At 39.8% G+C, this 13,735-nt stretch overlaps 1 protein-coding gene across 4 annotated transcripts in view; it reads right to left on the bottom strand.

The window, feature by feature from the left end:
- Positions 1-9,172, bottom strand: part of N4BP2 (NEDD4 binding protein 2) — a 38,462-nt gene extending 29,290 nt beyond the window's left edge. For 2 of the 4 annotated variants that reach the window (XM_010574455.1, XM_010574458.1), the window contains exons 1-4: positions 9,078-9,172; positions 7,077-7,191; positions 6,599-6,771; positions 683-1,021 (exon numbers count right to left, since the gene is read on the bottom strand). In XM_010574455.1, the coding sequence (XP_010572757.1) occupies positions 683-899 (217 nt within the window). In that variant the 5' untranslated portion in view covers positions 900-1,021; positions 6,599-6,771; positions 7,077-7,191; positions 9,078-9,172. Of the gene's footprint in view, positions 1-682; positions 1,022-4,597; positions 4,733-6,598; positions 6,772-7,076; positions 7,192-9,077 lie in introns of all 4 variants that reach the window. The other 2 variants (XM_010574456.1, XM_010574457.1) reach the window with 2 other exon arrangements.
- Positions 9,173-13,735: the final 4,563 nt, after the last annotated feature.

The raw sequence follows: 13,735 nt of genomic DNA, 5'->3' as shown, positions 1-13,735 counted from the left end.
CCACTACTTTTATTAAAAGTGAATGAGCTTGTATATAGAAGAATTTCAAAACTACGAAAGCACGTGAAGGACTGGGCAGACATGAAAATAGAGAGGTGGGTACGTGGCTTGGCAGAATACAGGGGAAGAAACACAGTCCAAGTGAGGCTGCAGAGAATTCAACACAACAAACAGAATTTATCCTGCGAAAACTAATCCTCAGTGGAGATGACAAGATGACAGTGCAAAACAGAAAGTATAACAGAAGCTCAATTCAAGTATTTAAGGAAAAGCAAACGCTGCCAGGACCACATACAGCGTACTGCTGTCTTAATTGTGATCTAGAACATAAAATATCCCTCCTGCAGAAACAGTTTATGCACCTAGCAGATGTGGCACAGAAACTAATTGGAAAAAACAGATTCTCCTCACGACTCTATCACCACCTGCTCTGTGTCACAGAATAAGCCACTTAAACTGTACCTCCATTTATGCAGCACATTGCTACTGCAAATTACCAGCCTCACAGAAACATCAAACTTAAAGAATCTTGCATGGAAAGAGCTATAAAATCTCAAAATATTATGATTCACCTACTCATTAAAAGCTAAACTCACAAATACGCTTGCAACACCCACACGAACCTAGTTAAGATCTGTCTGCATATGGAACAAAACTGTAATGCCAACTGTACATTATTTACCTTTAAAATCACATTCAGACAGAACCATATAAACCACACTAGGATCTAGGTCAGAAAACATCTCTGACATGCTGTTGAAGAGCTCTTCCTTATTGACACTATGCACTGCTTGTGACATTGAGCGGCTTGGGTCCCCTTGGGATACAGCAACAGCAGTTCTGTCAGAATTGCCATTCTTCCGAGAAGGACTCCCACCAGTTTTCCTTCTCCGCGGCATTTTGTTTTCTAAAAATCAGCTTGCTTTTCGTTTTAGTTTGTTCACATGAGGCTGACAGCACCAAGCTCAGAAATCACAAAAAACCTCTCGTAACTGGTATACGCATAACAGAAATAGCAGACCTGGAAAAAAGAGGACAGAGAAATTTTAATAAAATACACAGTCACATTTCCATCTCTCCTATTTAGATAGCTAAAAGATAAAAAAAATACGTAAGCATCCACGAAACCATTTTCTAGAAGGCTGCCTTTCTTCTTTTCAAATGGCTGACAGCTAAACAGAAGCCACCTTTTCCAACTAACTAGGTATTGAATCTGTGTCTGGAAGAGAAAACAAGTAAAATAGAGTTTAAAAGAAAAATCCAGAAAAGCAAAGGAAGCAATGCAAGGCAGCCAGTTGACAAATATTCCTTTGCTAACACCTACTAATGACCAGTTAACATTATGGAACTCTTATATTCTGTTAAAATTCAGAAATTTTGCTCCTTTTACAAAAGTACTGGAAAATATAACAGACATCTCCCAATCTTCCAGACGTCCTTCATGACTTCCCCCCCGTTTTTTTTAAGAGTAAACAGTTGGGGCTCTTCAATGTTCAAACACTGGCATAGGTTGCCCAAAGAGGTTGTAGAGTCTCCAACCATGCAGATTCTCAGAAGCTGACCGAACACGGCCCTGAGCAACCTGCCTTGGGTGACCCTACTTGAGCAGGTGGGTTGAACCAGATGACATCCAGAAGCGCCTTCCAACCTCATCCTGCGTGGTTTTTTTTTAATTTTTAAACACATTTTACAGCTTTATAAGCCATAAAGCAAGAAGAGGCTTCTGTCCACCCACACACACACTTCTGCCATAAAGCCTTTGAATAAGCCTAGTTAAAACATTATGGCATCTATAATAACTGCAATTACTGCATTAATTTTGTATAGGAAAGTGATTATTAGTTGAAGTACAAGCATAGAGTATGGTGTGGTCTCACTTTTTTCTTTATATCAAATAACATCAAAGCTCTGTTGTGTTCTAGTGACGCTCATAATTAATTTATAATTTTTACAAATAATTATTCAGAAGACTAGCAAACCTTGGTAAGGCTGAGAATCTGAAGTTAATTACAGCAAGGAGTCACTATTTAGCGATAACAGTTACTGAGTAGGCCATAAAATACCTTTTTCTATATAAAGATTATTTTGTCAGTGATGACCAATTCAACATGTGCAAATAAAGCAATGACAGTACTTCCAAGTTCACTTAGTCCTTCCCTCCCTGGATCATTGGCACACAAATGGCAATGCCAAATAAGTGCCAGATTTGGACAGCACTTCTCCATTATTCTCTAGCAATCTCTTCCAGCAACCAAGAGAACTTATCATTTAGAAGAGGGTGGACTCCTACATTCCCAAGTCATAGAAATTTATGTAAGAAAAACAGACAACTCCAGAATCCTGGGAGTTTCTACCATATGTATAGGGACCTTAGACAGTCAAACGAGACGGACGTCTGAAACAATGAAGAGGTCAAGGAAGTCTGGAATGCACAACAAGGAAAACAATACACAGGAAAAGGAAGAGGCAGACTTCCAAAAATAAAGGAGAAATTACAGTGGAAGATGCTAGTTAACCAGACTGAGCTGGGACAATTGCAGCTGTTTTTTTCATTACACTTTTTTTGGTTCATCTCTCCAATTAGCCATGCTTACACCATTCTTTACTGTCATGGAAAAGTATTCAAGGAAAACAATTTAAAAAAAAAGTTACAGCAAGTCATGTTTTTCAAACTTGTATTTCTAATTTATTCATTCTCCAGCCAGTAAAACAGGTTGAGACCTAACTTCACACAATGTGTCAGTGCTAAAAAATGGGACTGCTCCTCACTAAAACAGGTTCAGTGACAAAGATCCTGCAAGGGAGAAAGGTACTCCTGCACCTTTACATTACTCAGCACCAAGAGACTTTAAGCAGAACACTCCAAGTGTTGTCAATGTTTTAATCCAACTCTCTTATAATGATTAGTCCTGTAAGAAACTGCTGCTGAAAAACATGCTCTGTAGCTAGGACTGTTAACAATCAGTTGCCTTACATTGGGAAGTGAATAGCCTATATTGAAGTATTTCCTGCATTAGGCTGTGTATCCCACTATGTATTAGGATGCCTTACTCCAATGACCTAACGAAGTCACACAGTTTGCATGAATCTCAATCAGCGAACTTACAGTACATTGCTTCAGGATTACTGAGGCCTAAACTGTTTATCACAATTAATCACAGAAGGGAAAAAGACATCAGTCACCTCCGAACTTACACACAGGTCAAAACTTCGGTGACTCCCACTACATCCACGTATGCCAAGGCAATGCACAGATCCACATTTTGTCCCATCTCTCCATCTAAAGTCTTAGTAAAATTCTAGAAATTGTTAAACCTACCAAAAGATAGATCAGCATTGCCCAGGATTTCATTTAAATAAGGTATTTACCACGGCCAGTATTGCAGACATATTTTGACAGAATCTCCTTTGTTTACAATATTTTCAGTGGAATTCCTGGACAGATTCCTGGGCAATACCTTCTGTTGATATTACCAAGCACAATAAAAGTATATAAAAATAGGTGCCTGTGCACATACAAAGCATGCTGTACTGTATTACATAAGAGATAACACTAACAGCTCAACTGAAAGGAATAATTTTCTCTTGCTTTTAAGAGCATGCCCTGAACTTTACAGAGGATTTTATCTACGGACTTGCCTTTTCAGATATTCAAGTTTCTCTTCTTGAAAATTAGTTTACTAGGAGAGGGGAAATAATTTTGAATAACCCAATAGCCAGACTTGCAGGTCAGCTATATCCATTGGTTCTGGATAACATAACATGAATCAGTCTGTAGTTTGCTGTGGATGAGGGGGTCCCCCCCCCCCCCTCCCCCCCCCCCAAGATGAAAATGGAGTTGTAATAACATAATGATTTAGAAGAGCAGGGCTGTGCTGAACACACTGAAAGGGAATTCTAGACAATTAGCCAGAGGCTGCAATATACTCAGAGGTTCACTAGTCAGTTCTGGGTACTGCCATTCGACACACATCCAATTAGAGCAAACAGCTGTTTCATTTCAGCACTGATGAAAAACAATACTCCTGTGGCAGTCTCACCTTCACCTTTAAAAACAAAGCAAAACAAAATCCACAGCACCTTCCTCACTCATAGTTCTTCAGAAATATACATCTCCTGACATTAAGGATCTCCTCCCAGTGTAATTCAACTACCAAAAACATATGTACAAAAATCTGCCTGTATGAAAATTACCTTCCAAATTAAGCAATCTTACAAATAAAAGAGATATTAAGATACTGGCATTCCCTACAAAATAACATAATTTTCAAACTCTACCAGCCTAGAAGAGAAAAAGTAAACTTGTCAGGTCAGGGTGCTTTAACATCATCATCTTTCTAGCTGGCCAGAGTTTATTTCTGATGGTAGATTACGAGCCTCAGGTGTTGCCTGTTCCAGTACTGCTACCCCTAAGGAGCTGGATGGATGCATCACAGACATTCTGTAGGCACAGGCACACGTAGCCAGAGATCAGCATCCATTACAGGCAAGCCAGTCACTACAGAAACAGGCAGGCACCAATGTAATCAACCCAATGCAACACATTTTTCTTTTCTGTTTGACAGACAGAACAATGAAATGTAGAGAAGTGGCCGACCTGGCACAGGAAGAGGATGGACCAAGATCTCAAGTCTCAATCCCAGCATCTTACTAAGAACGTTCAACTTTCCTTTCCAGTGAAAGGAAAACCAATTGTTTCATAAACTGGATCTAAGAATGTATTTATAATTCCCTAAGGGAAAGAAAGAAAATGACCAGTGTTTCCAATAAATACAAAGTGTCTATCAGTTATACAGAAGAGGAAAAATATGCAATTTCTACCCCCCACCATTTTTTGCACTCAAAACCTAAACTGATAAACTAACTGATGAAGCATTACAGTCTTAGGAAAATATATAAGAAAATTCTTCCATAAAGCATGGAGTGAATTTAAATCACCGTAGTTACTGCAAAGGAATTCCCTTGCAGACACATGTTCAAAAAGATTCCATTTTATTTTCATTAATACAATTGTCCATAGAAGAAATTAATCCAAAATAGCAGGAGTATAATAGTCATCCTGGTCAGACTCCTCACATTAAGGGGAAAAAAAATGTAAAAAAACCCAAAAACACCTCCAGTTTCCAACAGAGGTAAAGCAAATTGTAACTTTACTTTAACTTAATTGTAAGTTGTCCTTAGAAAAATGCAAACTGTACTCTTTCTTATGACACATAATCTAAAGAATTCAAAACAGTTAAGCCACCCATACAAAAATCTAAGGGGGGAAAAAAAATCCTCAAGACCCTCCAAAACCAAATCTGTTATTTTTAAAAGATCTAAGATTACATTTATGTTAGGAAATAATTGCTAACATAGACTTGTTGTATACAAGCCATCACATCGCTAACCAGTACTGTTATATCGGCAAACTCGCTGTGAAGAATTCTCCTAGAACTCTGAAGAAATTAAAAAAATCGGGTTACAAATGCATTTTCTAAAACTAAGCTAAAAGGCATGAGTCATGTTTACTCTGAGGCTACACTAAATTTATCCAGCTACACATCTTTTGTTTTCCATAGCAAAAGCCAGAAACTCCCTCCTGCTTTCTAAGAACTGCTATATATTCTTAAAGAACTGTATTTTTACAAAATCAGACAAAAGCTACTATAAAACAGTATTAAGCACCATGTGACTGTTCTAAAATTTCTGGAAAAGCAATGTAAGAGGCTTGAGACATGTATTATTGTTTCATTTTCAGTGTAATATGAAAATGTGTATGCAGTTGCTGAATAAAGATCTGATGAAAGGCCTGATGCATCTCATCAGTCTTTTACACTGAGATGTCTTCTTAGAAACCACACATGGTAGCTTGCATTATCAAGATGTGTCAAAATTCTAGAGTAGAGTGGACTGACTGCAAGTCCTATTACACATACAATCTCAAGTATAGGAAGAGAAGGAAACGGGTAGCATTCAAGAAGAGACAGAACACACAGAATAAAAGAAGAAAACACTAAACTTTAGTTGATACCAAAAGAATTCACAAAGCTCTTTAAATCAGAGATACTGCATTGGGAAACAATCAGCAGTAAACATAATTTTCCAGAGTCATTACGAGAACTTACTTTTTAAGCAAACAGACCAGAAAAATACTCTAACCACTATTCAAAGGTTACTAAAAGCATTCAGCAGTGCAGGACATTTCTGGTTTAACTGTCATCAAGTTCAAATAGTTATCAATATTACTTGTCTTCCTTTTTTAAGGACAAAGGAAGTCTCTAGCCTTGACACAATGTAACATTCAACCAGTACGACCAAGGCAGCCTGATTTGTGTATATTTTAATGTTTCTCTGACTAATTTAAGGAAATTAACCCCATACATATAAAAGAGGTTGGTTTGGGGGTTGGGGTTTTTTTTTGTTCATTTGCTTTTGGTTTGGGGAGTTTTTAAACAATTTTTTAATTTTAAACTACATAAAATATTTATCATGTAATGTTCATTTGAAGCTTCGGGCTTTTAAAAAACACACATATATACTGACATGCTGGAGACTGAAAAAAAAAAAAAAATCTGTATTTGTAATTCAAATAAAACAGCAATGGCATAGAACTTACATTTTCAGCTTCACTGAGTTGCCCCACAGTGGGTCCCTTCTCATCTTTCCAAAACCACCACTGATGGCACATTTAATAAAGATCTGCTCTTAAAAAATATAATGCACTCTTCTGTCAGGAAACCATACTTTCAAACATACAAATTAGACGTCAGCAGAAGTGGATGCTCCCTCCTGACAAAGGAATGATCAGAACACAAATTAAAATTGCTATTTTGCTCATAGACCGTACAACTTTAAGCAAAGTTTTAACACTGAGCAATGCACATAATTGTTTTTAGTAGATTAAGCACAGCTAACGTTTTACTGACAAAGCAACCAACATGTCAAGTTAAGCTCAAATGTAAGTTTTTCCCAAGGATAAGCATACCTACTTGATTTCAGCTACTGATTCTCATCTAAAAAAACTGACTTATATCAGGTAAAGAAACAACATAATGGCAGCAGAATTAGTTAGGAATAAAAGTAAGTTTCCTCACTTGTCATTCCACTTGGCTCTTCACCACAGTTCTTAACCATCTTGAAAAGGTCTATATATCCATGCTGGTCAAGAAAAGATTCATTCCATCATGTGGGGAATTAGGGAAAGAAAACCTGGTACATCAAAATCAGAATATGTTACTTATACCACTAATTTGCAATGCCTTACCGATGCTAAAAAACTGCACTTCTGTTCATTGAAGCAGCTGCAAACTCCTAATCCACTGTGTACACACCGAAGATGTTAGGTCTACTCAAAGCCTGACTTAATTCCACTTTACATATTAGCCTAGAGCTCACTTTCCTGACAACAGTCTTGTGCTTTCAATCAAATTAAAATAGATTAAAAAAAACCCAAACAAACAACAAAACCCCAACAAACTATAAGTGTACACACCTAAATCAGGTAAAGAATTTGGAACAAATGTCCTGTCGTACTCCTAACATGGCAGGTTGCTGGCTCAATTACTTTATAGCAGTCTTCATAAGAGATGGAGAAACCCGTCTCCCATTTTGCATCTAACCTCATTCCACTGCTCCAAAGTACTAAGAATTGCCATCAAACCATACAGAGCACTTCACATAAGCAAGAACTTAATGACAACCCAAATCTACAAAGTAAAGGACAGGCTGCAGGCAGAGAATGCTATTCACCCCACTCTCAAACACAAGGCTTCACAAAAACCACACCAGGAAAGGCTGAAAAGCCATTCAGCAATTTTACAGAACATTTCATCTCTGAATATAAATTCAGCCTAGAACAGAGCAAAAAGGCTGAAATGTACCTGGTAACAGTGTAATGCTACATTATTTCCACTACTCAGATTTCTGCTTCCTGAATCAGGGTCTACTAACAGATGCATTAAAACACAAAGGTTATTTCCACATTCATTCACTTGCACTTTGAAGTCTCATAAATGGAGCAAAACAATTAAGTATTTAAATACAAGCACAAGACAAACAAGCAGCCAATGAAATCAAACTGAGACCCAATCATTGTACTCTCTAATTGTACTTATAAAACAAGCAGCTTTTCTTTTTAGACAATGTTCGAGTCCCCTCTCTAAAAACCAGAAGGTAAAAAAAGGGAAGAAAAAAAGGAAATACCTTCCAGCAGATTTTTCTCAATAAACGTAAGAGTAACAAAGGAGACCATCCAGGAGCCTTTTGCGTTCTTTGATTTCTGCCAGCAGTAAGCAACAGAACAGGCCACCCAAACGCTTTGTTATTTAATGTGACCATCTATACCTAGCTAGAGACAAAGCACTTTTAAGAACCCTTCAAGCATATTTTCTGCTGTTTTCCTTCTCCCACTCAGTATTATTCCCACTGGTTGTTCCAAGGGCTTTGGCTATTTCAACAGTTTTAACTAAGGTTCTCTTTTTCACATCAAATTGTGTTGAAGCGCAAGACACCGACACATACGTCTCAGTACGCCTGCATTATGCAATATGCTGTACTAGGTGCTTTTTCCACTTTTGTGATTTTTAAGCCTTGTGTATGGCCTGAACCAGAAACAGATTCTTTGGAGGCAGCTGCAAAAAATAAATCTTGCTTTGAGTATGAAACGAAAACTTTGTCCATCAACTACACACACAGTTCAAGAGTACAAAACCAGCACAAACACATCTGAAGCAGATGCTTAGGAAGTAAATACAACTTTCAGGAAGAGCAGAGCTCTGTTTGCTAAGGAGTCAAAGGCTCTTCTCTACATGCCATGTTATGAGAAGTCAACCTGCAGTGACAGTCAGCTGGTGTTTGACAGGTGACAGAAGCTGTCAAACTCCACATCACACAGTTTCCTTTAAGCCGGGAAGCTGCTCTTGCTAGAGGCCCTCCATACAGGCGAGCACAAGCTCCCAGAAAGGCACTCTCTCAAAGACAGGCAGATCTCCTGCTGGGCGCACATGATTAAAGCAGTGAGGTAGGAGGAAGAGAGCCACCAGTAAGCACATTCTCCACCATCAGGTCTGCTTGGTAAGAAGTACTTTTGTACTCACCTTCCCTTTGCTGCGTGCTGAAGGTCAAAGCTTGGGATGTGGGAAAAAACCCCAAGCAGCCTTGGGATTATGGAGCATGCAGATACACAGCCTGACAAGCTAGAAAAATCAACAAGCAGTTGTTTTCCTTGTTTAGGTGGAGAGGGTTGTTGCTTGAGTCTTTTTGTTTGGTTTGTCTTTCATAAAGTAGTAAGAGTATCTGCAAAATGCCTTTTCAGCCCGAGGAGAGCTTAAAGTATCGGATCCTTTCACACCTTCCCTCCTATGTTCTTTGGTAGCCTCCCATACAGCTCACAGCCCTGCTCGAGCACGCTGAAGTAAGGGTTACCCATGCCCATGCCAAACTCAGCTTCGAGAGGAGATCTTCCAGGAGGCAGAGCTCTCACACTTCCTGGGCTGTCCCCAGTGCAGACTCCACATAGCTCCGCTGCTTTGCTGTGACCTATGCCCGGCCCCCAGAGCAACGTAACAGGCTGCAACAAAGGAGACCAGACTTGTGGTTATGGTGGTGCTTCTGCAGTTTCACATTCACACCTGCCATCAGTACTACTGCGTAAGATTGTATTGCTGCTACACATTATAAAACAGCTAGAGAGAGAGTTATTTGGAAAGACAAAACAGAAATCCTGCCAGATGGAGCTGTGATTTGCCCACACGTTTCCAGAAACTCTGTCCAAAAGTCAGGCTGAAGGGCACTGAATAGAAGTAACACGTCTCTGCAGAATTACAGTTCCTCAGCACAACAGAATTTCCTTTCACATCCTCTCCAGATGAACTTTCATACCTGTCTCTGAAAAGGCTTTATATAGACAGCAGTGCCTGCATCTTGTAATTGAAGACTTCGTGCCTCTCCGAGTTGCTGGAAATAGCTTGTAATATTTTATAAATTGCAACTCTGGCAGTATCTAGCTAAGAAGCTACAATATAGTCTAATGCACAAAATATTTGAGGCTGATAAAAAAAAGGAAAATATAACATTATAAAGCTGAGCAAGACTCTCCTAATGAGGTTAATTTTAATACTGCTGTATTCTGCTATATTATTTTCCTGTTTCTTAAGGATTTGGGGGCTTTGTTGTTTTTGTTTTGTTTTTTTTTCTTCCTGTGACTGAGATCTGGCCAAAGGATGAGCATTCATTTTAGTGCTTGGAAAGCCAGCAAAAAGGCAGCAAGGGTGAGAACAGGTTCCATCAAGATGAGAAGATACTGTAAAAGAGGAGTATTACTGAAGATCACAGGTGATGTTTATTATTATGGGCACACACACACAAGTGACACTATGGAGGAAGGAAAAGCAGAACATTAAAAGAATACTTATTTAAGAGTTTTCTGCACTGGTAGCAGTCAGGACTGGCAATAAATGCAAATGCTACTTCCCCAAATCTTAGCTTGCTCTAGCTGTTGATGCAAATGAAGACAAGTTTACTTTCTTCTTATAGACAATGTGGCAACTCTAATGTGACTGGGAACAAAGGGAAGTGCCTGTCAAAGACTCAGACTCCAGAGCATGACTCTTCAGAGCTATGTAGACACCTAACAGGGCTTCTGCAATGTGACCAGGTCTTGGTTCTGGTGCTTCCACATACAAAGGCTTCTCAGCTCCACACCTTTCCCTTATGTGTGATATACAGAACAACTCAAAAGGCAGCACTATCTGGCCAACTTTCTGCAGTATAAGCTCTTCCTACCTGAAGATCTGCTTAAGACCTTCAAGTCCGTGATGCATACAGTGCTGCACTCTGGTGATCCCCAGCTGCCACTTCCCTCATAACAGACTCATACAGTTTTCAGTTCTGTGACTCTAAATGAAGGTTTGTTGCACACTGGGACAAAGGTGAAGCACAAGAAATTGCTGAACTTCTGCATGGGCTCAAATACAGAAAACAGGTTTGCAGAAAGCACTTGCAAGAACGGGAGACCGATGAAATAATGACTGCTGAAGCATCAGAGCACAAGGTACACTGGAACATAAGCCAGATTCTTCATCAAGGTGTTATCTATTAACCAGTGACCTCAGAACAGTAGCAGCCACATCAGGAAGCTGAGGAGTCAGGTTAGAAAGAGATATAAAGAGTTTGTGAACTTTGCTGGTGGTCCACATACAACAGCAATATGACAACCACTCCAGAATTTCACAAGGAGAAACATACTGTAGTGACACATAATACACTTAGCCAACTCACACTGATTCAAGTTGCATCATAAAACTACAGCTTAAAAAAGAAAGCAAGAAACCAAATCACATAAAGAAAGAAAGATAGGAATGAGAATAGCTTATTCATGTAGATTTCCTAAATATTTTCTGAGGAAAAAAAAAATAAAATCACATATCGGGTCCTAGGCTGCAAACTACATTACACAGACCTACCAGGGCAATTACATCTACTTCCTATGTTCAAATGTGCTTCCATTGCTGCTAGGGCAGTTGAACATAGCACACACAGCCATTACACAGCTATAAAAAGATAAAAACTATTCTCAGCTTAATGTAAACCACAGACAGACGACCTCATCCTGATCTAGGTACATTAACAAAAAGCTTACGGCCTCCAAATGACTGTCATTACTTTTTTGATAGAAACTTAGTAGCTCACATGAGTTCACCTTATATGACTGTAAACAAAGTCAGCCAGGTTCATTTAAATAGTTTTAAATGGTGGTTTGAGTTAAAACAGACAATTTTTTGAGATGGAACATGGATCAGTTACATAAACAAACCCACTGGTAGATCACAAATCCCAAGTGGAGTCGTGAGAAGAAACAGCTGAAAAACTTAACCTCTTCCATAACCACAGCTGGATTCAGGAAAAAATACCAACATACGGCCTTACTTAATTTTGAGAGGCAGTGTAACTCCCTAAAAAGCTTCTGTAAGAAAAACAAAGGCAGCAACTTCCTAAAACTCAGGGATTAATAATTCAGAAACTTTTACCGGAGCTAAATTCACATGCAGAAGAACTCTGTTTAAAATAATAACTAGACAGATTTTGTCAGCCATTTAGTATAGACTACAGATCAGTACACAGGCAGGAGTGAAAAACAAGAGACCATGCAACACCTCAGAACTACGACCGCCCGAAGTCCCTATTACAATGTATTTATACACTAATTCAAGACAACATAATTCTTTTGTAAAATGGACAAGGTCACAGGTAACAATCCACCTACACCATAAAGTGAAACAGCTGTCAGTATACCATGGATGTTTCCTAACATCATGCCTAGGCTAACATTTTTGTCAGGTACTATTGCACTTTCACATTGGTAACATTAAGAACCTCGCTTCCCTCTACATCAGTGTCTTCCCCAGCTGAAAAGCATTAATGTTAATACAATAGAGGGAGGGTTCTTAAAAAAAAAAATAGTGTAAACAAGACCACAAAAAAATACAGGGCAACTCCACAGTTAAAAATAAAACAAAACACAACAGGAGAAAGCCTATAAAGAAGAAATTAATGGATTTTTAAGATGTGCTTTGATGCTGTTAAATTTCCTTCACAAGCTCTTCACATAATCTATAGGAACACAAATTATTGCAACTTGGACATGCTGCAAACACATGACACAAGCAAGCCCTGCCCTAGTCACAGTGACTGTACCCAGATGAATCAGGGCTAAAACTCTCATGCTTACAAATGTATACTATACTTAAATTTTTCTGCCCTTCCATAATTTGCTTCAGGTTCATAGCTTAGCCTTCGGCTCTCCAATCACATTCCAAGATGTATTATCTAAAGTTTTTATTCTAGCGAAGGTGAAATGGATAATGAGCAACGTGATTATTTTCTCCGTTCTTCTGCTTTACCTGAAATATCCAAAACACTCTTCGAGATTTTTTTGCTTAAGTTCTATGTGAATTATTCTCATCTTCTCACTGCAAGGTCCTACTGAAAGACTTGAGATGCATACTGAACTTTGTCAAGATGCTGTATAGGATCATTTTAAGTGTCTCTTGAGAGTCAAACTGTTCTTTGCCATTTAGAACAAGAGTTAAGAAAAGTAATAGTAAATACGTATTTATTTTTTTTTCTCCTTTGAAGTCAGGCTACTCCGAAGCCCCAGTAACCCTATGGCACTTGATCAGCCGAACTGCAGACCGAGTCCAAAGCACACGGGACTACTAAGCTACGAAGGACCCAACCAACCACACGATAAAGACATTTCAGAGGCTCTCAACTGTTCAAAACGAAGAGACCCTTGAAGTACTAAAACCCCTTCGATTTCATTTTGCACGGGGTGAATTTATCTTGCGGGGTCTATTCTTTGCAAGACGCTTTTAAAGTTCACGGGTACACCACGCTGTTTGCTCGGGACAAACGGGCGAATCGCTTCCACCGACTCCCCAGCCCTGACCCTTCCTCCAGCGCCCGGTGCCGCCACGCAGGCCGCAGCTGCCGGTAGGGCAGGCCGCGGCCCTTCCCGGGGCTGTCGGGGGCCGGAGTCGGTGTTTCTGAGAGGAAGACCGGGCACCTCGGCCGCCGCCGAGCACGCTTACGCGGCGACGGGCGAGGGAAAGCCACCGGCGGAGCAGGGCTGGCAGCCGGCACCTCGCGCCGAGGAGCGCCCGTAGCGTTCGCCACAGCGGCGGAGTGCGACGGCCCAGCCGCAGCTCCAGCCACGAGGCCCACGGGAAGGCCGCTGGGGAGGGCGGGCCCGGGC

Source organism: Haliaeetus leucocephalus, unplaced genomic scaffold (assembly GCF_000737465.1).
Source record: "Haliaeetus leucocephalus isolate CR32 unplaced genomic scaffold, Haliaeetus_leucocephalus-4.0 Scaffold439, whole genome shotgun sequence".
Lineage (NCBI taxonomy): Eukaryota > Metazoa > Chordata > Aves > Accipitriformes > Accipitridae > Haliaeetus > Haliaeetus leucocephalus.
The sequence above is the reverse complement of the archived record's forward strand: the minus strand, read 5'-3'. Positions and strand labels throughout refer to the sequence as shown.